This window comes from Armigeres subalbatus, chromosome 3, assembly GCF_024139115.2.
Source record: "Armigeres subalbatus isolate Guangzhou_Male chromosome 3, GZ_Asu_2, whole genome shotgun sequence".
NCBI classification, from domain to species: domain Eukaryota; kingdom Metazoa; phylum Arthropoda; class Insecta; order Diptera; family Culicidae; genus Armigeres; species Armigeres subalbatus.
Window position 1 is genome coordinate 297,339,166 of NC_085141.1, and position 24,498 is coordinate 297,363,663.

Here is a 24,498-nt window from a genome sequence, read left to right on the forward strand (position 1 = left end):
CCAACTTCGATAACGATAACGGTTGTACGATGATGTTTCGTTGACGATAAAGTGAGCGAGCGAGTCAACTGTAACGTATACCGTCAACTGGGAGGAAGTTGATCATTTTTAAGACAAAACATGCAATAACAATGTGTGTTTACATTTTAAATCGAAACAAATATTTTCAAAACATGTACTGCTATACGTTGCAATAATCAACAACTTTAGTTTTCTGAAATGCATTCGCATTTATTAAAATAAATTAAATTATCACACATTTTTTGAGTAATCTGGTTTGGGGTGAAGTTGATCAATACAGCTCTACTAAAATCATTATGACCTAGTAGTCAAAATACACTAGCTTATTTGTATGAATGTTGAATTTACTACGTAAAGAAGTCTACGAAGTCAATATTTGAAACGAAAATAACGTCATTTATGACTATCTCTCTCTTTCTTCCACAAAATACTTTTTCATGATTATAATCGAAAAACTCGGTTTTCTACCTAGCGGTAACATTATTTGAACGGAGAATATTGTTGACTAACGTTTCATAAAAAAATTTGGCACTTTTGACTGACACATCAAATGATCATCTTCACCTCAATGATCATCTTCCCCCCAGTTGACGGTACTAAAGTTAAAAGTACAAATATGCTCAAGTTGGTTATACAAAACCTATTTCAAGCATTGCATCACCTTCAAATATTCAGAATCGCGAATTATTTTATAACCAACAGTGAGGACAAAATTCCTCATCCTAACCGAATCATACTGAATAGGGGACGAGGTTAGTCATTGAGAGTATTTTTACTCGGTGCAGGTACTCTATGCTTAGAATGCAGTAATGGAGGTCACTGCATCAAATATTGTTCTAGAGCTTGGATCCCAACATGTTGCCGAGGGATTCCGACTCCAGCTGCTGAACTCTGTATTATCTGGCCTTTCTAAAATATGAACTTTACCCCTGAACATTGAATAAAATCGTTTTTAAATTAAAAAATAAGTTTTCTAAGGCAACATCGAAAAATCCCGGGATCCCGGGATTTCCCGGGATAAACGAACAAGTTCATCCCGAATCCCGGGACAACGAAAATGGCCGGGAAATGGAAACCCTAGTTTGCTGCACCTACGACTGATCCATGCTTCTTCGTGACCAGTTTGTAGGTCACGAAGAAGCAGAAGGTTTTTTTCGCAGTTCATGTAGATGACATGGTATTGACTTGCAAGAGTAATGAAGAATTTAAAAGTATAATCGCTGCGTTGACAATGAGGTTCAAAATGTTCCTGCTCGGAGATGCTGTGCTGGCGAGAAAAATAAATTGGAAAGTGAAATCATCTTTGCAAGTTTATTGGGCGCAGAACGTTCGCGTAGGAGTGCATGATTGGACGCGTTCGTGTTAGAACACGAAATCCGGGGTTGTTCTATACGTGGTCGGCGAATAAATAAAGAGTGCGAGTTCGAAACGCTAGAAGAGTATTTTTAATGCGCGTATTTTCATCCCATCCCATAGATTGCATTGCTTACCGAAGGGAATCCAGATAGAATATCCTTTATAACTAACACAATATCCTGTCCCAGGGCAATCGTGGAGATGCAGAGGTATACTCGGTCTCTAGTAGCAACAAAAATCGGACTAACAATCCTTCCCTTCCTTCGTCTTTGGATCTACATTCCCACTGGAACTTGGCCTGCTTTTCAACTCAGTATTCTATTAGCGTTTCCTCAGATATTAACTGAAAGCTTTTCTATGCCCGCCATTGCATGAGTATGTATCTTATGTGGCAAGTACAATGGATGTTTCCCACACGAAAACATTCTAGACCGGACCAAGAATCGCCATCTCCGGATTGGCAATCCTACGTCTACGTTTACTTTTCGCAAGACTAGCAGGAGACTCTCTTCCCTTCCTATATGACCGTAAGGACGTGGATGGCGTCGTTATTGACTAAACATATATGAGCGTCTGAGGGTTGCTAATCGCAAACACCATTCATTTGGTTCTCTGTACATTTTTGCAAGTTCTGGTCAATCACGGCGTAGCAACTACGTATTGTACGTAGAGATGTCACAAATGAATCAATTACTTCGATTAATCGATTAATCGTTGTGATAATCGATTAATTTTGAATCGATTACTTCCCAATGATTGATCGATTCAATAATCGACAAGATTCGAGAGTAATCGATTAGTTACTAATCGATCAATCGAGATTTTACGACATCTCTAATTGTACGGTCAAAAAGCTCATGCTCTTATTTAGCACGTATCTGAGTAGGTTATTAGGCAGTCAGGAAGCCAAAATCCACCTAGTGGTAATATTACGTTTCTCGTATATTATTTAAAATAAAACCATAACCATAAAATAATGGCCATAATCTTACTCCGAGCAAACCAATTTTCAATTATTTTTAAACAATGAGACCGGTTTCACCATCGATTACAACTTGTTGCGAGCAAATCGAATAATGCTAAGTTACACAAAGTGTGTACAATTTTTTACACATACACTAATTCATACATACAGACATAACCTACATTCGTCTAGCATCGAGCTGAAGCGATTGGTATGTAACACTATGAATCCAATCAAAAGTTCGGCTTTGAATGGTATACGAGAAAGGCAAAAACTGTTAAAATCAAAATGAAATTCAAATTTATTTCCAAACATTAGTCTTTGAAATAGATTTTTATATTTGATTCAGCAGTGGAGACTTAAATTTTATGATACGATATCTAATTGATTACGTAATTCGTTATTGCTGTAATGTAAAATCAAAATAGCAGAAATATTTTTTACATGAGTTTTTTAATCGTTAAAACGACCAAATATCGACTTGAATATTCGATTTCACAACATCAAAGCAAGTAAACATGCCAAAAAAAGCTCAGAACTTTTTTTTTTCAATATATTGCGCCGCAAACAAAAGATACTTATTACTTAATTTCAATATATGTGTATATAACGTTCAAAACAGTCCCTTGCTGTAAAGGATAAAAAATTGAATCGAGGTCAAAACAACCTATTTCAAATGAAACACCGGTCCCACGAAACTATAGCGCAATGAACGCTTTTTTCGACAACAACAATAACAACAAATCTATCCCTCTATTCATTGAAAATCTCCCTTTCGAAGAAAGTTGATGCGAGAAAAAGAAGTCCTAAATCCGAAGGTCCTGAACCACCGTTTTACCTGTCCAATCTACGTTGGCTATTGTATTCTATTAAGAACGCAGAATCCGGTCGCCTCGCTTTCGGTTCTCCCTGTGCTTGTGCCCTTTCGCTTTCTGAAAAGAAATATCTCCCTACAGTTTCTTATGCGTTCATATAATAGTGGAATAGCCAAAGAAGCCATGGAAGCTGGGGTTGCAAAAAATAAAAATCCACATCCCTTCTAGGGTGAACATTAAACCGGTGCGTCACAATGCACCTTTTACCAGCTTTTAAAATATCATCATTTTCGTCGTCACGGAACACGTGCAAACATATACCTATGCTTCCATTGTTGCTTCGTCGCAGTTTAGAATCCCGTACAGCATGAGGCATTTACTGAAGCGGTACATTATTGCAAGAAAGCGTGTTTCTAAAAATTCCAACGTGAAACACCGGGTATTTAGTTCGTCGAAATATGACGCGTCATGTTTGATCCTGTTGGATCCCTGCCAGATCGTGGAACAATCCGCTCAGTGTTGTTATTTATGTTTGGGTTGGGACCTCAAGTTGTAGCGATTTGAGACATAACACGCGAATAGCGAAGAATCGGATACGTGGACAGCAGCTTTTAAACATTTAAATCGCTCCACGCGCGCCCCACCCGATGCGTTGTTGTGAATTTGGGATCCACCTGGGCAAAGGTAGTTTGCATCACGGAACGTGATTTGAATGGGAAGATTCAGAAGCTTTAAACCATGCTTTTGTTATTTTTTAAAAGCGTTATAACTGTACTCAACTTGGAAAACAATTGTAGCCTTACATGCAAAACATTTGGACGATCGCGTAACAAACAGACCACTTGAAAGGGCTTCAAACAGTTTAAAATTCTTTGCCTTCAGAATTCGTTTTCAAATAGGAATAGCATTTCGTTTGCAGGCACATATTTATGAATCTTATTTTGGAAAGCTAAAATTAGCTGACAGGACGTCTTTCTAGGTCGCAAGCAAGCACGCTGTTTCTAGTTCCAAGCGCTCGATCGGCACCCGTCATATACATAATGTTTATTTCAATTTTAAAGTTCCCTCTTGCTTCGTGTGGCGTGTCCCTGTTGCTTTCGATTTGGTTTGGTAGTTTGGTTCTGCTGTTTTAGACATTTTTCTTTGGGCACATAGAGTGACCAGACGAATTTCTCCATGTATTAATATTTAAACACAGTTTAGCCATATGGCAACTAGAATACAATACTAGTAACCATTTGATGTAAATCTATCTAATGATTCTAGAACCATAAATTAATAATTCAAGTTGTTGCCTTATAGGTAAATGACTCTATGTTGATCAAAAAGGGATTTATATATAATCAATCCTCAGACACGTTTCTCGATTTTCATAAGCTTTGAATCTGGTAACCCTCCTGCGCTGAACCATCGTCAAATTTCCAATACGATATGCTTGCGCCTCTTTCGCGTGAACCGGCACAATTGCTTATGTATTGGTGTTCCATGTATTAGGTCCCCTTAAATTTTGCCAAGCTTCATCACACAAGCCCTGTCCTGGCCCGGCCCAAACTACGTACCAACGCACAACCTGGTCCATAAAAGAGTGGCACCGTAACAAACGACGACGACGACAACAACGGTCACGAAGAAGAAATAAGCAAGCAACAGGCTGTTGCTGCAGTGCTGGCTGGCTGTGTTTACGTCGATTCTTCAATCGGTCATTCTTTTTCCGGTCTTCTTCGTTTTCGGTGGAGGCTCACAGAGGCCATCGCAAATGTATCAGCTTCATTAAATGGCTTAAATCGCTCTCTTCTGGTTGCTGGCCTGCTGTTGTCCCCTGCCCTCTGCCAGCATACTCCGTCTCGCCTACGCTCCGATAGTGGTGGTTAAAGCATATCTGCGCTGTTGGTACCATGTGAAGTACAACTTGAGTAGTTCTCTATTTTCCGCTGCTTCCAGCCTTCCTGTACGGCATGCGCATTGGATTGGTTGGCTTGGCGGATGATCCCATGCATGTTCGGGTTAATTTCAGCGCTTGTAATTTTTGTTCTGGCCATAGCTTTTGCGAAGCTTTCTACGCTCTTGCTCTACTGCCTTTTCAGCTTATTAAACACATCGGTTTTAATTTACTCTTTCACTATGCGAATTATTCTCGTACGCCGTCTTTTCTTCCATTGATCTTCTTTTTTTTTCAACTGAAGCGAAGAAAATTGCTACACTAGACTAAGCCCGAGCAAGCTTGAACATTTAGCCAAGAACTGTAGCAAAAAATATGGGTTTCCATCGGAATTGCCAATTGTTGGGAAGTACACGTTGGAACGTGTGATACGCGCTGCAAGCCGACAGCTCAACAACTCTCAATCATGGCACAGTGATTCTATGAATAATTTACTAACTCCTTTCGCCGTTCCGGATACACCCGGAACGAGTTGTTCGGTTCATTGGAATAACCCTTCGGAAGCGCTATGAGCAGTGAGCATCGTGTAACGTAACAAACATCCAACCACCCCGAACAACAACGAACCGGGTATTTAACTGCTTTCGTGTCCCCGTTTTCTCTTACCCACTTCGAATCTAACAAGAAAAATGTAATATAAGCGTATCTGGATTGGATGGAAATTACACTATACGGATCGAGCATGGGTACGCGCCGAAGAAGCACAGAAGAAAGCCGAAATTTCGCAACTCATCATTGGCAAATTAAAGCCGGGCGGATGTAAATGGGGAACGGAGTGAAATGAATGAAGTGCGATGGATGGAAAACGCCGAGAAACAGAAGAAACGGAAGGAACGTGAAAACATAGTTCGGCGTATTAGGCAAGCATTGGCAGAAAATGAATCAAGATATATGTAAGCGATTCCTGCGAAGGTGAACATAAAATAGGGACTACTCACAAGTATTTACTGCAGCATTAATTAGGAATTACTCATTTTTAGTCCCGAAAGGATTGTACGCTGAAAAGACTTTGCCCAATTCGCGAATGCCGAATCCGATTAAAAGAGTGAAATAGATTTTTGTTTCCTGTTCGGTGGCACCAATAATTTCTGCAAGCATTTCTGTTTGATAAATTTCAGACTATAATGTACTCTTCGTTGCAAATATTGATGATCTCAAGCCACAGGTTCAAATAGCTTGCCGCAAAAGCACTCTCTGCCAAATGTTTTCCATTGTAATTGAACGTGGTCCGCATCGTCAACTGCCTTATGAGTCGCTTTCGTTTAAAATTGCGACCATGGAAGCGTTCTTAAGCCCTTTTCTCATGAATCGTGACATTATACTGCTGGAAAGCTAGGTCTGGGTCCAATATTTGCCGTGTTAGATCAAGCATTTAGATGTGATTCTCAGACTTGGCGATGTGATTCAACAAGACTTAATCACCGTTGGTATCAACTAATTAACGAACACTTGAAGACGTGACGTAGAAGGCTCGTCAAGTCCAGTTTGATATAGAGACAGAAACTAAATCGGTTCAATTTCGTTGTTTAAGAATACATTCCATGAGTATGTGGAATGCATGAATGCACTCTTCGGTCGAAATGTTCAACCCAAATGGTCCTGATGGTTGGAAATATCATTTTCACAATCTGCGCCAAGAACCGGATGTCACAATTAGTAGAAACTTTGGTAAAGTTGTACTGATGGTTTGATTGACAAAATTTGCAGCACGTGTCCTGTTACCACTGGATATTGTAATTCTCATAATGCTTCCATTTCCTTCCTCGTTTGTCTGTGCGGTCACCATTATCGACACTTTCCTTTCCTCTACGAAGGATTTTTTTTTCTGAAAGAGAGGCATGCAGGATTTTATTTTAATCATATTCCGAAGGTAAGACACTCTAACTATTCATTGCTTGATTGCTGTATTAGTCCAAAAAATTGAGTAACAGATTGTAAAAGCATTCTAAATTAAAATAAGCACGAACGGAAATTCCGAAAACATTGATAAATAAAGTTGATTTAAAAGTACTTATGCTTCTACTATAAATATCATGGTGCTCGAATTTTTTCATCTATGATGGATTTGATACCCTTCTCAGTACACTTGATGTGCAAAATTAGGTTTTCAAGAGAAACTTAATAACTTTGAGGTTTGAGTTACAAGCTGTAATTATCGAAAGAGAATTACAGTTAGAATTCACAACAATGTTCTTGTGACTTGTAACGATTTTCTTTTTCTTTATTTGAGCGATAATTGCGTTACGTTAGAACTTTTATACTTTTACTGTTATTTACTATATTTGGGTGTAAATTATGTCCCAAAGATTTATACCTAAACTTCCAAATCAGCCTAGAATAGGTTTTTCCCGAATAAATTTTCTATTAACAAATACAATGCCGTACTATCAACCATCTGTACTTTCGCCTCTAATTATATCATGGACATGTACGTTTAAATTGGAAAGAAGATGTTAGCATTTTGCAATTCCATATCAAGAAGTAACAAACTCATCTCATCAATTATAACGTGGTTAATGTTACAAACAATTGCTCTTGTCAGATTCTTTTAAAAAAATGTCAAACAAAATTTTTGTTCAATTTCTGTGCGATTCGATTCATGACCCTGTGATTATCAGCCGAACGCCCTACCAACTGCACCAGATACGCTTGCCGTTGCAGCATGATGTTAAAATTGAATGACAATCTACCAAGTCACCAATGATTGCTTTGTCTCAACATTTCAGGTCCCAACCAAAACTATTCGATGACGATCATTGAAAAGCAATGGTAACTTGTTCGATGGAAATGCTTGCCAGCGTGCAAGTCTTTGTAATAAGGCAATCAATTAAGCAAATTAAAATATGAATCCACTCCTCAATTTTCTACAATTTTTATTTAATACCCGCTTAAGATTTAATACCGTGCTATACTAAAATGAATGTGTAGCTGCAACTTCCCAACAAATTCAATCAAAAAAAATATTTGGATGAAGATTTCATAGGCCTTTTACCAATGAAAAATGTTGATTTTTGAGTATCTCGAAAGACAAAATCTGTTGAAACACGTAGAAGATCTGTTCCGATTATAACACAGTGTTCTACAAAGTTTTCGAGGATAGGTATGGCTTTCATTTAGTTGTTGTTGCAATAAATTTTGTTCATCCCACTCAGAGTTACGATTTTTTTAGGAGCAACATCATGCCAAAAACACTAAATCGATTTGAAGCACACCTAAATTTCAACCAATTGAGCTGAAATTTTCACCAGAAGTCTATCTTAGCAAAGGAATTGTGAATACCAGTTGACCGGTCGATTTTAAGAAACTTTTTGAAATTTGAACAGATCTAATCTATATGCTCGCCCATAAGATGAACTTTTTATAGGAAAAATAGGACTTACAGGGTCAACTTATTTTAACGAATATATTGAGATGGTGTCTGTGTGTGCGTGTTGTGTATGTGCGCAAAACACGTGCAAAATTATCACCTTCGTTTTTTAACACTTCCCTGAACCAATTCCTTCGCAAAAAATAAATTGCCATCAACTGCGAAACTTGTTATGAATATAAATAAATGTGAATTATGGAATATCAGTGCTAATTTTTCTTTCTTATACATTTTTTTCACATATAAAACATGTGAAAGGCATCAATACCGATAGGTGGATTTATCAGGCGTTTCTTATGTATATTAGTCCAATCACCACTGAAATCACAATGATAACAAAGAAGGAACATAATAAGATTCACAGCTATCAAAATAAACCCTGGAGGGAAGAAAAAAATTGCGTGCTCAGAGCATTATCCACTTCCCCCGTAGTGTTTGATATCAGTTTCGCCGTTGAATGCAAGTTGTTGCGAACAAATCGGTAAAGGACAAATGCATGAAAATAGGTGATTATTTTGTACGTGTATTGTGCACACACATACATACAAACACGCACACACGGACATCATGTCAATTCTTTAAACTGAGTCGATAAGTTTATAAAACTGCAAGTCTCATTCTTCCTCAAAAAAGTTCATCTTTGGGGTGAACATATAGATTTTACGTACACTTAGTGTTTGAGAAGGCACAACCCTCCCTCCCCTAGCTATTACAAGAATTCCTTTGGGACTTATTCCTTTAATCCAACGAAATTATTCAACAAAAGATACTCAAAGCAATTACCGTCTTGATTTTAATCATATATTATTACTGATCACAATTGAAGGTCACTGCCAGTGTTGGTAAAATCACTCATAAATCTCAATCAACGAGCGCTCCCGTGCGAACGAAATCATCTGCGATTTTAAAGGAATGCATCACGCTTGAATTTTTCATGCTAAAACATTTCACTCATTTGCCAGAAAATCATTTTGGTTTAATAACGCATTTGAAATCAATTTGGGGGCAATTTATTGCTTATACATAAAAGAGTGTCTAATATTTAATGTGACAAACGTCAATTCACTGTTTTCAACGAAGGAGAACAAAAGAAAACCTACGATGATTCAAATGGATGATTCAACTCATCCATGAGTTTTTATATGCTGAGTTGGGTGCGTTTCAACTCACGCTTGATTTGAATCATCCATGAGTTTTGAGATTTTGAGTTTTTACCAACACTGGTCACTGGGTTAAGTGGAAAAATAACTCCCAAATTTCAAATCTATTTTTATAAATATCCAGCGACTAGAATGGTATGAACTACCGCACAGTTGGTGCAGAATGCACTGTTTTTGAGAGCCTATAATGATTGAATGCATTGATATAATTTAAACTGCTTTTACAATAAGTTGAACTATCGATTTTTCCTTTTCCACTTCCCCCAGTGTGCCTTAATTGAAAAATTGAACCATTTTCACCCTCGATGACTAAAGGTACCTAATTCTTCGTTTCAAATTGACGCGATGTACTGGAAGGCTGTAATAAAAGGTCAAACCAATTTGAAATTTTCGCCATAATGGCTTTTTGTAAACTTTCTTCTTTTTGAGTAGTTCTTTGTTGACACAATTCACACATCTTTCCTTGAAGAAAAGCCGTAAGTCCTACACACATAGAACTAGTGATGAAACAACAATCAGAGAGATTTTTAGGCAGGCGCCTGAAGGGAGGATATATTTTATTATTTAAAGGCTCGCATTTGCCCGGTCTAAGTTAAGTTGAATGCCGTTTAAAATAGTGACTTAGGTGACCAACGTTGACGAAATAGTGACCAAATAGTTACTTTCAATTGCAGAAAATGTGAATAAATAGCAAGGATGGTATCGATCATTTAGTAATTTGCGTTCGATCATGTAGTAGTTTGTCAATATCTCATTCCAGAAGCTGAATTTCAAAATGTGTTGTATGGTGGACTTCTAGCGCGAAGGTTTTTCTGCAGTTATAACTATAGATTCAGTAACTTGGACTAAGTGATACTAAAATTCCAATCATTTAGTAAGTTACTGCAACTAGCGCTCTAACTCCGTTATTAGTTGAATTCTAATAACAAACCATTAAGCAGACTTGTAGAAAAACCTTCGCACTAGAAGTCCACCATACAACACATTTTGAAATTCAGCTTCTGGAATGAGTTATTGGCAAACTACTAAATGATTAAACGCAAATTACTAAATGATCGATAACATCCTTGCTAAATAGAGATGAGTGACGTTTAGCGCTCGCACACTAATGTGCAGTTCGGCATTGCAAATACATGTTTGTTTTCCTTCTGCTCATAACCTCAAAATTGATCGGGTCATCACAATGATGGCAAAGGAGTAAAAAAATATATGGAAATATACTCATTTTAACCCAAGCTTTGCTGAATTGTACAATCTAGGAGTGTTTATTTCCCTTTTATCGCCACTCACACATTCGGACGTGAGAATCTCAATAGTGACTTTTGTATGAAGTTTTGAACCGGGTATTCAGCTACAAGTTGCATTAGCATTGTTTCGGTATAATTCGTAGATTGCAAACTAGTGTTTTATTTTTGAAATCCTTATCTACAATTCTAACAGAAATCAAGAAAAGGCAAAAACAACAAAAGCATGAGGATTACTGCTACTGGCCACACCCCCCTTTTCATCATTAGGAGGGAGATGATGGAAGAAAAAGGCCAGTGACTGCGACACTGTCATAAATACCACGGACTTGGATGTTGAGGATGGTATTTGGTGCATCAGCCAGAAGCTAGCAGTGTGACCATGGTCTTCCATATTAAGTAACACGCCACGTTTTCTTTATGACAGCCAACGAATGATACAAAATGATCTAATTGATTCCTAGACGGTGAACAATTTGGCCTCACAAAACTTATAAATCTTTGGTAGGAACATTTGTTTGAAAAATATAAAGTAATTAAGATAAAGATAAAGTAATTAATCCAATAGAACCATAGTCCCTTATTAGAAATCTAGAAATTCTAATAAACTTTAATTTCTAAATGGCAGACTGTAGTATTAAAGTTGATTTAAAATGGGTGGCCAAATAATCTAGAGATCTTTTAAATCTGATTAGTTTTTTGTTTTATTTCAAATTTCAAGAATTCGACCAATTTATTCACCTTCACACTTGTTTTTAATTATCCATTTTGAGTTGTTAATAAACAAAATCTTTTTATAAAAATGTGATATTTCTGAAATAACTTTAATAAAAAAGTTTTGAGTGCCAGTGCCAGAACTACTTTTGGCATAACTTGCCCTACAATTTTTTTTTTCGAGACTTATCTCGAAGAGTTGTAAGGCTGATTTAACAATCATAAACGGTTTTAACAACTATTTAACAATCATAAGGTCACTTCTGACGGAATCCAATTTTCAAAGTACTCGCGTTATCAAGGGCACACCATTCGATACGGAAGCAACGTACAACTGTCATTTTTATTTTCTCAGCTTTGCTGCGTCGCGTGCGTCGCAGCATGCGTGAAAAAATAAAAATGACAGCTGTGCGTTGTTTCCGTATCGAATGGTGTGCCTTTGAAAACGCGAGTACTTTGAAAATTGGATTCCGTCAGGAGTGACCATAATGTACTTTCTGTCATCAACGCCCTTGTCGTTCATTACTCTTTTTGACGTTGAGAAACATCAAACATTATTGTCATGTGATGAAACTGAGGCTGTTCGCTATAGGCTAGGCTTCGTCAGACGTTGCAAGCAAATCACTTGTGCGAGCAGAGTTTGCAGAAATCGCTCTCGATAGATAACGAACAACGATAAAAGAGATGCAAAAACCCCTTCGAATCATAACAAGCCATGAAAACAAAACTAATCGCACTTTTATACAAATACAAGTTGGAAAAAAAAACTGATTCGGATAGGCGGCCACCACCGAGGGGGTTTGATAAAACACGTTTTTCTCGCTCATTTTATGTTGAAGACCATATTTTTTCGCACAGCTGTGTAAAACAAGTGTAAATGCATCATCAGAACCGGTGCCCCTCGCAATTGGGGCTTATTAAAAGAAATGTATCATGGGTTGTAGCCCCCCGAATTGATTCATTATCGTAACAGCTACCGAAAAACGCCTCTCACGGTATGCTACCTATCGAGAGTGTATACAGACATGATAAGTGAGAGATTTTCTCATTCTCCTTTGAATTCAAACCCTGATGGCTATGTTTACGAATTATTCTTCAAGTATGCGTCTGTTCACTAGGAGGTGCGGCTCAAACAGCGTCTGCCTGGTACCCAGCCTCTGATTAACGAAATGCTGTATCGCGTCAGCTATACTTAAGGTGGCAGCCCCATCATCGCGATGTAGGTAACGCGACCCCGGTAAGGTAGCTTACTGAAGCCTCTCAAATACCACGAAAAATGGAGATAGAAGAAAAAGAGAACGTTATTTTTGGCAACCGACCCGGCAACGAAATAAGGACTATGATTGGAAACTCGGTACCTGGAATGTCATGACCCTAAATGAACCTGGACGAATGCGCCTTCTGGCTTGCGAACTGGAGAAGGTTGGAGTGAACGTGGCCGCTATTCAAGAAGTCTGATGGCCCAGATCCGGAGAACGTGAATTCCGAGCCGTGGACCCCACGATCAACACTGCATTCAAGTATAACATCTATCACAGCTGCGGCGGAAAAGCAGAGCACGGAGTTGGTTTCGTAGTGATGGGCAAGCAGATGAAGCGAGTGATGCGGTGGAAACCCTATAGCGAACGAATCTGTGTTGAGGATACGGGGCAAATTCTTCAATTACAGCCTAATCAACGTTTACGCACCGACAAACGACGACGTGAAGGACACGTTTTATGAATATTTTGATAAAGCCTATGGAGAGTGCCCGAAGCATGACGTGAAAATTGTTATCGGAGACGCTAACACTCAGGTCGGTAGAGAGGACTTTTTTCATCTCATAATCGGTAGGGAGAGCCTTCACTCCGCTACCAATGACAACGGCCTTGGGCTAGTAAATTTTGCTGCTGCCAGAGGGATGGCCATCAGTAGCACCTACTTTGCACGAAAGAACATCCGAAAGCACCCAAATGGTGAAACTTGCAACCAGATAGACCATGTTCTGGTGGATGGGCGCCATTTCTCGGATGCTATCGATGTGCGGACATTCAGAGGTCCGAACATTGACTCTGATCACTACCTCGTTGTCAGTAAAATTCGATCACGGTTGTCAACTGTATCGAACGAAAGATCACAGCGAACGATGCGTTACAATATCCAGCGATTGTCGGCGGAAGGAGTATCGGCTGAGTACCGCCAGAAGCTCGACGAACGGATAAGTGCAATCAACGTTAGCGACAACATCAACGATCTATGGGAGTCGATCCATGGAGCGGTGAGCACAACAGCACGAGAAGTGGTAGGCACTGCACAGAGGCGACCCAGGACGGGTTGGTTCGATGTGGAGTGTCAGAGAGTGACAGACGAGAAGAACGTTGCCAGAAGCCGGATGTTGGTGTCGTGTACCCGATCGAATAGAGATCGGTACAAGGAAGCAAGAGCAGCCGAAAAACGAACTCACCACAGGAAGAAGAAAGAATATGAAGAACAAGTGATTAGCAAGGCGCAGGAAAAAAATGGAGCAGAACACTATGCGGAGGTTTTATGAGTCTGTCAATGGCGTGTGGAAAAAGGCAGCGTCATCTCCCGACATGTGCAACGACCAACAAGGGAATTTGTTGACAGTTAAAACCGAAGAGGCTGCCAGGTGGGAGCATCACTTCGAGTCTGTGGGGAAGGACCAGCTCACGGCTGAACTTCTCAAACATGGCAGTGAGCAGCTTTATGAAGTTCTGCGCAATTCATTCATTTATTTAGTTTACATCTAAACAGATAACACTGAATCAACAATTTGACGCCACAATACACGGTTCAAGTCCGCATCTCTTCATCCTCGAATGCACCTCACGCTCGCCAAGTGTTTTGCACCTGGTCTGCCCACCTCGCTCGCTGCGCTCCACGCCGTCTCGTACCTGCCGGATCGGAAGCAAACACCATCTTTGAAGGGTTGCTGTCCGGCATTCTTGCAACATGCGCTGCCCATCCGGCTTTAGCTACCTTCTGGATACTGGGCTCGCCGTAGAGCTGGGCGAGCTCGTGGTTCATTATTCGCCGTTACACACCGTCTTCTTGCACACCACCAAAGATGGTCCTAAGCACCTGTCTCTCGAATACTCCGCGTGCTTGCAAGTCCTCCTCGAGCATTGTCCATGTTTCATGTCCGTAGAGGACAACCGGTCTTATTAGCGTCTTGTACATGACACATTTGGTGCGATGGCGAATCTTTTTTGACCGCAGTTTCTTCTGGAGCCCGTAGTAGGCCCGACTTCCACAGATGATGCGCCTTCGTATTTCACGACTAACATTGTTATCAGCCGTTAGCAAGGATCCAAGATGAACGAATTCCTCGACCACCTCGAAGGTATCCCCGTCTATTGTTACACTGCTTTCCAGGCGGGCCCTGTCGCGCTCGGTTTTTGTTGCTTCACGTTTCAGGCGGGTGTGCAAATGTTCGGCCGACAATGTCCATGTCATCCGCGAAACAAATAAATTTACTGGATCTGTTGAACATCGTACCCCGGCTGTTACAGCCGGCTCTCCGCATGACACCTTCTAGCGCAATGTTGAACAACAGACACGAAAGTCCATCACCTTGTCTTAGTCCCCGGCGCGATTCGAACGAACTGGAATGTTCACCCGAAATCTTCACACAGTTTTGCACACCGTCACGTGCCCCACTTCAGCAGTCAAGGGGTTGGGAAGGGGGGGACTAAGTCGGCCGCACCTTACGAAAAGCAACCGTAATCCTCGGGAATCTTTTCCACGGGTTTTAGAATCCAGCTGGACATCACAGCAGAGGCAGACCCAGAAGTTCATGGGGGCATAACGTCCATAAACAAATAAAAAAGTCGACCGAAATCTGGCTTGGCAACAGTAAAAGGCGATTGCTGGACACAGCTAAGGATGAAGATCATTCAAGTCAGGCCTTTGCACCTTTCGGGGTGTACAGGATCCATCCTTAATAACATTTGGAATCACGCCTTTTGACATTTCGGCTCTACTTGACACACACATTTTTCGTATCTGTTTCTCCCTCCCAGTCACATACATTATAATATTTATAGATGGATCATAGTATGCCGTAGAATGTTGAAAATGTCCTGTTTACAATTCAACGTCAGAAGTATTCATTATCGTTTGTGAAAATATCATATTTTTCTTTTTCATCTTAAACAATACTTTAATATGACTAATTTCCTGTGAAACTGGCGCGCATTTTTTTTTACAGTTTGCCATGACATTTAGAAAATTCAAATATATCATTGAAAAAACCCAGATTAATCCACCTACAGTGAGATTTTGACCCTTCCTTTGTTATAAAGATTTTTTTTCCAGACTCCAGTATTTAAAACGAGATAAAATTACTCAGCTTCCCACGGCGATTTACCGTGAATTGACAAAATAATTGCCTACCAAAAGGCGGATGTTATGGGTTGAGTGACAACTCAACGAATGATAACGTACTGTACTTCATGCTGCCTATTTATTAGGCGCTCGTCGGATTGAATAACTATTGCGACAATAGAGGTAATAAACTATAGAGGACGCTTGTCACTGTCGTCACTGGCGAAACATCTTTTGCTGGCGAGGATAGGGCACTAAATGTCAATAAAGGAATAATCAGCACGTTTTGACAGATAGGTACCCAACATGTCTGGGGACGATAACAAAAGGAACCGCAGCGGCAATCGTCCTCTATAGTTTATTACCTCTATTATTGCGACATTATTAGTAACTATCGTAACGCTGGTTGCATATATTGTACTCGTAATTTCCAGAGACCTCGATATTAATTAATCCAGAACTAACTAAATCAGTCATTGATCTGAGCGAAACTCAATTTACTTACTTTACTTATGGATCCTGTACACCTCCGGTGGTGCAAAGGGCCGACTTGAAAGATCTCCATCCTGAGCGATGCCCGGCTATCGCTTTAACCTGTTGCCAGGTTAGATTTCGGTCGACTTCTTTTATTTCTTTATTGAGGCTTCGCCGCCATGAGCCTCTGGGTCTGCCTCTGCTGCGATGTCCCGCTGGGTTCCAGTCTAATGCTTGCTTACAGATTTCGTTTCCGCCCCTACGTAGAGTGTGGCCGACCCAGCCCCACTTCCGATCCAGAATTTCTGTTGCTATCGGCCTCTGGTGACAACGACGATGGAGCTCGTTGTTTGAGATCCAGTTGTGAGGCCACCAGGCCCGAATTATATACCGCAGGCATCTGTTAATGAGCACCTGCAGCCGTTGAGTGTTCTCCACTGATACACACCATGTTTCGCTAGCGTATAACAGCACAGATTTCACGTTAGAGTTGAAAATTCGTATTTTGGTGCGTTCACTTATCTGCCTGTTTTTCCAGATATTTCTTAAACTCGCAAAGGCAGCCCTTGCTTTCTTGATCCGTGCGACAATGTCGATCTTGGTACCGCCGTCTGACGCCATTTGGCTACCAAGATATTGGAAGCTTTCAACATTCTCCACTGGTTGCCCGGCTACTGTGAAACTGGAAGGAGTCACCGTGTTTACATCCAACGATTTGGTTTTGTTGACGTTGATGACTAAACCTGCTGAGGAGGAGCGATCAGCAAGGTCGTTGAGCTTACTCTGCATATCAGAGCGCCGTTGCGCGAGTAGTGCAACGTCATCCGCCAATTCGAAGTCGTTTAGGTGCTCCATGGTTATAGGCTGCCATAACAGCCCGCGGTTTGGTTCACGGTCAATCGCATCTACCAGAATCTCATCGATTACGATGAGGAACAGTAACAGTGATAAAATACATCCTTGCCTCACACCAGCTACGACCCGGATAGGGTCGGACAGGACCCCATTGTGCAGCACTCTACACGAAAAGGCCTCGTACTGTGCTTCGATGAGGCCGATGATTTTCTCAGGAACCCCCTTGCGTCTCAGGGCGCCCCACATATTCTCGTGATTGAGACGGTCGAAAGCTTTTTCGTAGTCAATGAATACCAAGTAAAGGGACTCTTGGAATTCGTTGACCTGCTCCAAAATGATGCGGAGCGTGACAATATGGTCCACACAGGATCTTCCGGCACGGAATCCGGCTTGCTGCCGCCGGAGAGTCGCATCGATCTTCTCCTGAATCCGGGCTAGGATAATTTTGCACAGAACTTTGAGAACGGTACACAGCAACATAATGCCTCGCCAGTTATCGCATACAGTCAGGTCACCCTTTTTGGGCACCTTTACTAAGATACCTTGCATCCAGTCGACCGGGAAAGTTGCGGTGTCCCAATACTCAACTCAATAGCGTTCAATAATAACATATATTTCGCCTTATGGATGCCTAATTTGGTAAAACTAAACTTGTTCAATACCTTAAAAATGAGCGAGATTTTTATAGTAGTATATTTCATAATTTGCACAAATACGCACACATACATGCATACAAGTGATCTATTAGTGTCTCAAAACATGCTCGCATTTGCTATCTAGCTTCCACTGAAGAAATTTTTGAAATCCTTTTCAATTTTTACGTTTTTGCTTTTCTGAGAAGATTTTTTTGTATGTTCCTCAATTAAAATCATTTGTTTCTTTGAAACAAATCAGAAAAATAGGCATAATTCCATACCATATCATTTGTTATAATTATATTTTCAATGTCAAAGTAAATTTGTCTCAAATACTGTACATTTTATTTAATAATTCACGAAATTTCTTGATAGATTAATACGTAACAGACCTGCGTAACACATACAAAGTGAAATTATAGACACTTCCGAAGGAAGGGTCAAAAAATGAAAAATCATTGGACAAACAGAATATACCTACGACAGTGAAACAGCGTGGCCAACTGTCACTACAAATTGGATAATCTGAAATCTTATTTTCCCATATCTAACTGTTTTGAAAACTCTCAAAATCTGTATCTGGAGTCTGAAAATTACTATCTCGCAGTTGGAAGTAAGACAAGTATCTGTTAATCACATATGATAAAAGATGTTTAGTTACAAGATAAAGATTGTCGCTGACGTCGCTGTCCGAAGCAACAGTGTTAAATGTCAATGAAGGAAAAATACATACGATTTGATAGTTCGGTACCCAACAAGGGAAACAGCAGAACATAGGGAACCGAAGCGACAATCTTCCAAAATATCTTTTCATATGATCCATCAAATTGATCAAACTTGGAATTGAAAAAAAAAACAACTTGCATAGCAAAATTTGATACTTTTTTCATGCAGTCCATTTTGAAAGAGTTTATTGAATAACAGAAAATTTAATTTTAATGCGACCAAAACCGACATGTAAGTCCGGAGCGTGTATAACAACAACTTAGCGCGGTTTCAAGATGTATAAAACAAACAATGCAAAGCGAAGAAAAGGCAGCGGCATCGAAAAATTGGACTCATCAAATATGAAGAAAACTTACTTAAAAGTAGACATGCAGATGATCATCTTTTTACGTCCATCCGGCCGTTTGTTCGTTGGTTCGTTTTAATAGGTTCGCAAATGTACACGGTGAGGGGATTTTCCGCACTATGGCGATGAATATAACACGGTGCACTTATAATGAACATTAATTGTTTGATATTGTTCAAAATTTCGATTTGCGTAGGTTTTCGGTCTTTTCGTTTCTTGCACAACAAAGGTACATTCCGAAAGGCTGGATTTTCACTTCGGAAGAAGTTCTTTATTGTTCAAAAGTTATCTGCTCGACTAAACTTTATCTAAATTGTCCCGTTGATGGCTATTAAATTTGAATACAGGCGTTGAGTTCAAAAGCAACGGTCGATGCTTCTGCAAATAGTGAGTAAGAAAATGTTCTCATTAGGTGATTAAATCGGAGTATTTTTGTTATACCTGATGTGATTACATTTTGGGGAAATTCTTCACATGCGACTCTTTGATTGGGTTAGTTTTAATTAGATCATTTTCCCTACCGGAAAGCATCACATTCCACAGGTAATTCCTAGCTCTGAGATTTTTACATTTCCTACACAACGCGCGAGGTGATTTATTTGCCAGCAGCATACCTACTTCTTACTCAATGTAAACGGAAATGTGATGGCAAATTGCCGCACGAAGCAAATTATTACAGTTTGCGTGGTTACCGCCATCATTAGAAGTTTTCGGTCCCAAAAAGAGTTATACATATTTTTGCAATGTGTACAATACAAAGACAACCAGGCACGAACACGATGGGTGGAATATGTTGAACATAAGAGAACACCGCGCGGTAATCGTGTGGATATTTTGCTGATCTTTAATAGCTACTGCTGTTACGCCTTCGTTGTTTAATTGAGCCGCAGAAGGGGAAGCTGAATTAACATGCGATCTGCCGTCGGACGCATAAATGTCACATGTTACAAACGAGAAAAATGAGAAAAACGCATTTGAAGTTTCAAAATGCATTCATCCTATTATCGCAAAATTTCGCTTTTTTATTGACTTTAACGCAATAAACTATAAAAGAATATTCATATTCGTTGGGCCGGACTGAAAAATTGCCAAAAACAACTATTTTTTCCACGTTTTTTCTATCAAACCCCGAATGTGACACTTATGCCGCGAAATTCACTGGTCAGGCGAAAAATGTACGCATATTTGTCACACCGTGAACTGAGAGATAGTTGTTGTTAATTTGTTTTTACATTTCGCGAGCGACGATTGTATTTCTTTGGTGTGATTTTTTGCTGTCGGTAGAAGTGGAACCGGGAATGGAATATCCAATACAGACAATCCAGTGGCGCGGAATCGGAAGAGGACTTCCTCGGGTTCGATTTAAAAAAAGAAACAGGTGATCGTTTTCTGTTTGCGGAGCCGGCAAACGTTCCATTACCGGTCCAAGAGGTTGAACACCCGGTTTTTAGCGGCAGTGGCGTAGTTTCCTTGCCCGGGACAAGGACATGGATTTGAAAAGTTCTCAATTATTTGTAAGTTAAGAACTTATTTTCTAGGTCATATGGCTTCCACGGTTGGATTGCTTCAAGAGCATTATTTTCTCGTAAAGGCTGCAGCCAACGAAATCCTTAGCTGTTTCTTCAAAGTTAATATGAAGTACGCTGTCCTGAAGACAATTATCTTTTGGTCGGATAATTGTTGTTCGCAAAATAAGAACTGGAATTTATTCCATCACATTACCCTACACAGTGATGAAATTCAAGTCGAGCGCATATTGTTGGAGAACTTTGAATCGGGATACGTTAAAGGCCGCTAACTTTTTCCATGCGGCGTTTGATTCCAAAATGCGCCATGAACGTGTCGTCAGTTATGAAAACTTCAAGTCTGTGTTTGGCAATGCAAAGAACAATGTTGACGTATTTGATATGCAAGCAACTGACTTCTTCAATGCTCACCGTTTTGGAGTATGCGATAAACCACTGCAAGCCACGCCCGTACGTGGATTCCATGCGAAAAGTGGTGTTTGAAAAAAAGTCGTTATGAACTTGGATACACAAACAATATCAACAGTAAAGACCTTAAATACTGCTAGTTGTTTTCCAAGAAGGAATTAATGTTGGTTGTAAAGGATTCATCCTCTTTTGATTTGATACAAATGTACGTTGGCAAAATGCTCCTCAAGGAACTGAAGAAGAAAAGAAAACTTCTTCAATGAAAGTGGTTCAACCTGTTGTTACCGAAGAGGAAAAATCGTTTTTCATTGATCGTCCGACGAAGCAAGAAGGTCCTTATTAATTTTTGTTCTTGTTTCATACTTTGAATAAATTTTATCGCCATAACATGTCACAATAATTGAGTTTTACAAAAAAAACGGGTTTGCTAAAGGGTTCCTCTTTATCACATTTTTATGGTCCTTGAATATTTTAATTATGTCACAGTTTCATTCTCTTATTCATGTTATATTTGGAGAGGTTCTGGACAATATAATACCTCCCCTCTTCTTTCATGGAAAACCGTCCATATAAATTCTAAAAGTAGGGAAAGACCTTGCATACTTACCAGCCACCCTTCTAAATTATTTTCGTGGATTGTAGATGACCCTAAAAGCATGGTATATTTTATGGACGGACCTCAGGACACATCACGCAGTGCTATGTGTCTTTTTATGTGATTGTTATATCTCTTTTTTCTAGTGTGACAAATATGCGTCCATTTATCCCGGTGTGACAAGTATGCGTCCATTTGTTCGAATGTGACAAATTGACTTCAGATTTTTTTCGAGTTTTCTAGAATAAAACCTATGTTTTGACAAAATATTTCAAAAACACGTATCAAATTATGACGTTAGACATCAAAACCTCAAAAATGTTAAAATGTAACATGTGACATTTATGCGTCCAACGGCAGCGATGCAGCATTGAATGTGAAATAAAATGATTCCAAACATGCTACATTATACAATCTTAAAAATTCTACTACGATTACTGAGCTCACTGATGTGTGAATCTAAAATCTTGTTAGATTTTAGAAACATATCTAACACTTTTTTTGAATGTAACGGTACAAGATGCCAATCTTGCATTTCGTTATTTTTGTGGGATGTAAAATAGTTATTAGAGACAGCAACAACGTGCTGTATCATTGTAAATTTTTAGACGTGAGTATTATATTGCAGATTGCAGATGGATTCATAGAAGCCACAAGTAAAAATAAGTAGTACTGTGTTCTCTATAGATAGGCCAACATAAAGACTTAATTCGACCCCATAATTTAATGCCATCCTTTTTATAAAGCGAACAATATAAATATTAATAGAAGTTCCCAGTATTATAACATGGTAGATATGATTATGCTTCCCAATATTTAAAACATTTTCATTCTGTTGTTTTTTCCTTTATTTCTGTAAATTTCAAATTTTAATGTCTTCACTCTAAAACAATTTTGAAAAAAATGCAGTGCACACTGCACACGAATTAATAATTAAATAACAGTTTTTTAAAGTTTTTTGTTTCTAATTTATTACGATCAATCATCTGTTAAAATCCAGTAACCTAAACACAAAACAACCTTTGCACAACGACAGGTTCCTGCCGAAGAGGACTCATTCATCCGTGAACCAAAGAAAAGAAAACACATCTTCTTGGTAGGTAGGTACTCCTACCAAACTTTGTAAAAGACCAGCAATGAACGACGACGATGACCGCACGAAGGAGGAAACACAAAGAAGCAACCAATCACCAATAATACGCACGGTCGGATCGGCTCCGATGGATGGATGGATGTCGAGAAGAAAACGACCAAGACCAAAATTGCCGTCGACCGTCGAAAAAAAGGCGAATTATTCCAAAATATGGGGCCCCGCTGTTTTCCGCCGAAGCAGGTGTTTAAAACCTGCTGCGGCTGCGTTTACGAAGAACAACGGCTTCGGCTTTTGTTCTCCACCCATGGGCTAAGGAGGGCGAACGTGCGGACTCCCATTGGATTGGAAGGTTTTTTATTTTCCCGTTTTTCATGAGAGTAAATATGTACTCAGACACAAAGCACGGGCCTGTCGTGGAAAGGTCAGATTTTTCGAGCTATTATATAAAGATGATTATGAATCCTTGAATAATAAAAATATTTGTCCCATCGAGTTAATTGGAGAATAAGAACACCCCAAAATTTGTCATGTTTTTCTATCATATTGTAGTTTGAAGATCTGTATTAATATAATTAAGTAGTTACAAACCTAATGATAATGTCTTGCTATAAAAATTTGGAAACCGATCGTTGCACACGGGCTGTAAATTAACGATCTAAAATGTTTTAATTCCTTATTGAATTTTGATTTCGATTGTACCTTTATTGCATATAACAAGAACATGCAAATTTAAAATTTCTTTAAGGTTTTAGTTCTTTGCTAGTAAGTGCTAATACCTAACTAAGAGGTTCAACCAAAACATGGAATAAATTAAAATAGGCCTACCTGTATGTGTCCGGAGATGGGCCTGGAGCGATTTTTCCCTTGGAAAAACACGATGACAGTACCGGCACTTGATGGCCGACGGTGAAATCGAGCCCTCCACCATTAGGGTGGTCAGCGCCTCCGATCGCGGTCGGCCCCGTTTGTTTTCCGACTTTTCCGCCGAGCTGCTTCCGCTGGAATATTGCTGTTGTTGCTGCTGGTGCTTCCAACTGTTGTTGTTGCACCCGTGGGTGGTTGGGGTTCCCGTTAGCGATTTCGCACCGAGTACATCCGGTGAGCTACAGGTGGACGGCGGACTTGTCAAGGATTCGTGCGGAGGCCAACCCCCACCGCCGCCCCACGGGTGATGCTGTTGGTGTTTGTTATCTCCAGGTGTTCCGTGGAGAACAAGCGAAGGCATTTGATTACTGCACGATGGAGGGCTCCCAATGTATGGCGAAGCGATGGTTTTTATTCGCTTCGGTGTATCCATTTTTATTCAAGCTTATTCACTAGATTTTTTGTTGTTCTAACACCAAATTACTCTGCACTTAGAAATTCCAAAACACTCAACCCAAATGTTCAAAATTTTATTATCCTGATAAAAAACAATCACTCCAACGATACGACCTTACTTTTCAAAACGCACTCTAAATATCTCAATTAAATTACAGTATAACGTGCACTGAAAACAGTATTTTCAACGAAAAGACGCTCTTGATGATGGCATCCATTTAATTTTTTTAAAACCGCACGCAGAACACTCGCGAGTAGTCAAGTTCTTCCGACACCGTACAAAAACGCGTAATCCGCTTCACTTCGCTAGCAAAGAAACTCTGCGCAACAAGCTCGAATCGACACACAACCAAACCTGAACCAAACTTGCGCAGTTTCGCGACTCGCTGATGTGTTTGTTCTGTGTGCGGTTGTGGACACGAAACGAAACGATGCTGAAGTTATGTGTGTGTGTGCGTTTGATGTTCAGATTTTCGCATTCGCGCTAAAATCGCGCAAGCGGTCTGGCTTGCTTTTGACATTGCAGCTGCGAACGTGCACCTTATCTCACGGAGCGTTTAGAAGTGGCCTATGCTCGATAATGCTATATGAGTCTTTTTCTCGTGTTTATTGTA

At 39.7% G+C, this 24,498-nt stretch overlaps 1 protein-coding gene and 1 long non-coding RNA gene across 2 annotated transcripts in view; one reads left to right on the plus strand and one right to left on the minus strand.

The window, feature by feature from the left end:
• LOC134224927 (pair-rule protein odd-paired-like) overlaps positions 1 to 24,441 on the minus strand; it is a 36,713-nt gene extending 12,272 nt beyond the window's left edge. The window contains exon 1 of the mRNA XM_062704584.1: positions 23,390 to 24,441. Coding sequence (XP_062560568.1) covers positions 23,390 to 23,861 — 472 coding nt within the window. The 5' untranslated portion in view covers positions 23,862 to 24,441. The remainder of the gene's footprint in view (positions 1 to 23,389) is intronic.
• Positions 21,837 to 23,075, plus strand: LOC134224928 (uncharacterized). Its single transcript, XR_009983108.1, has 2 exons — positions 21,837 to 22,081; positions 22,508 to 23,075. It is a non-coding gene; the product is annotated as an uncharacterized LOC134224928 (long non-coding RNA).
• Positions 24,442 to 24,498: the final 57 nt, after the last annotated feature.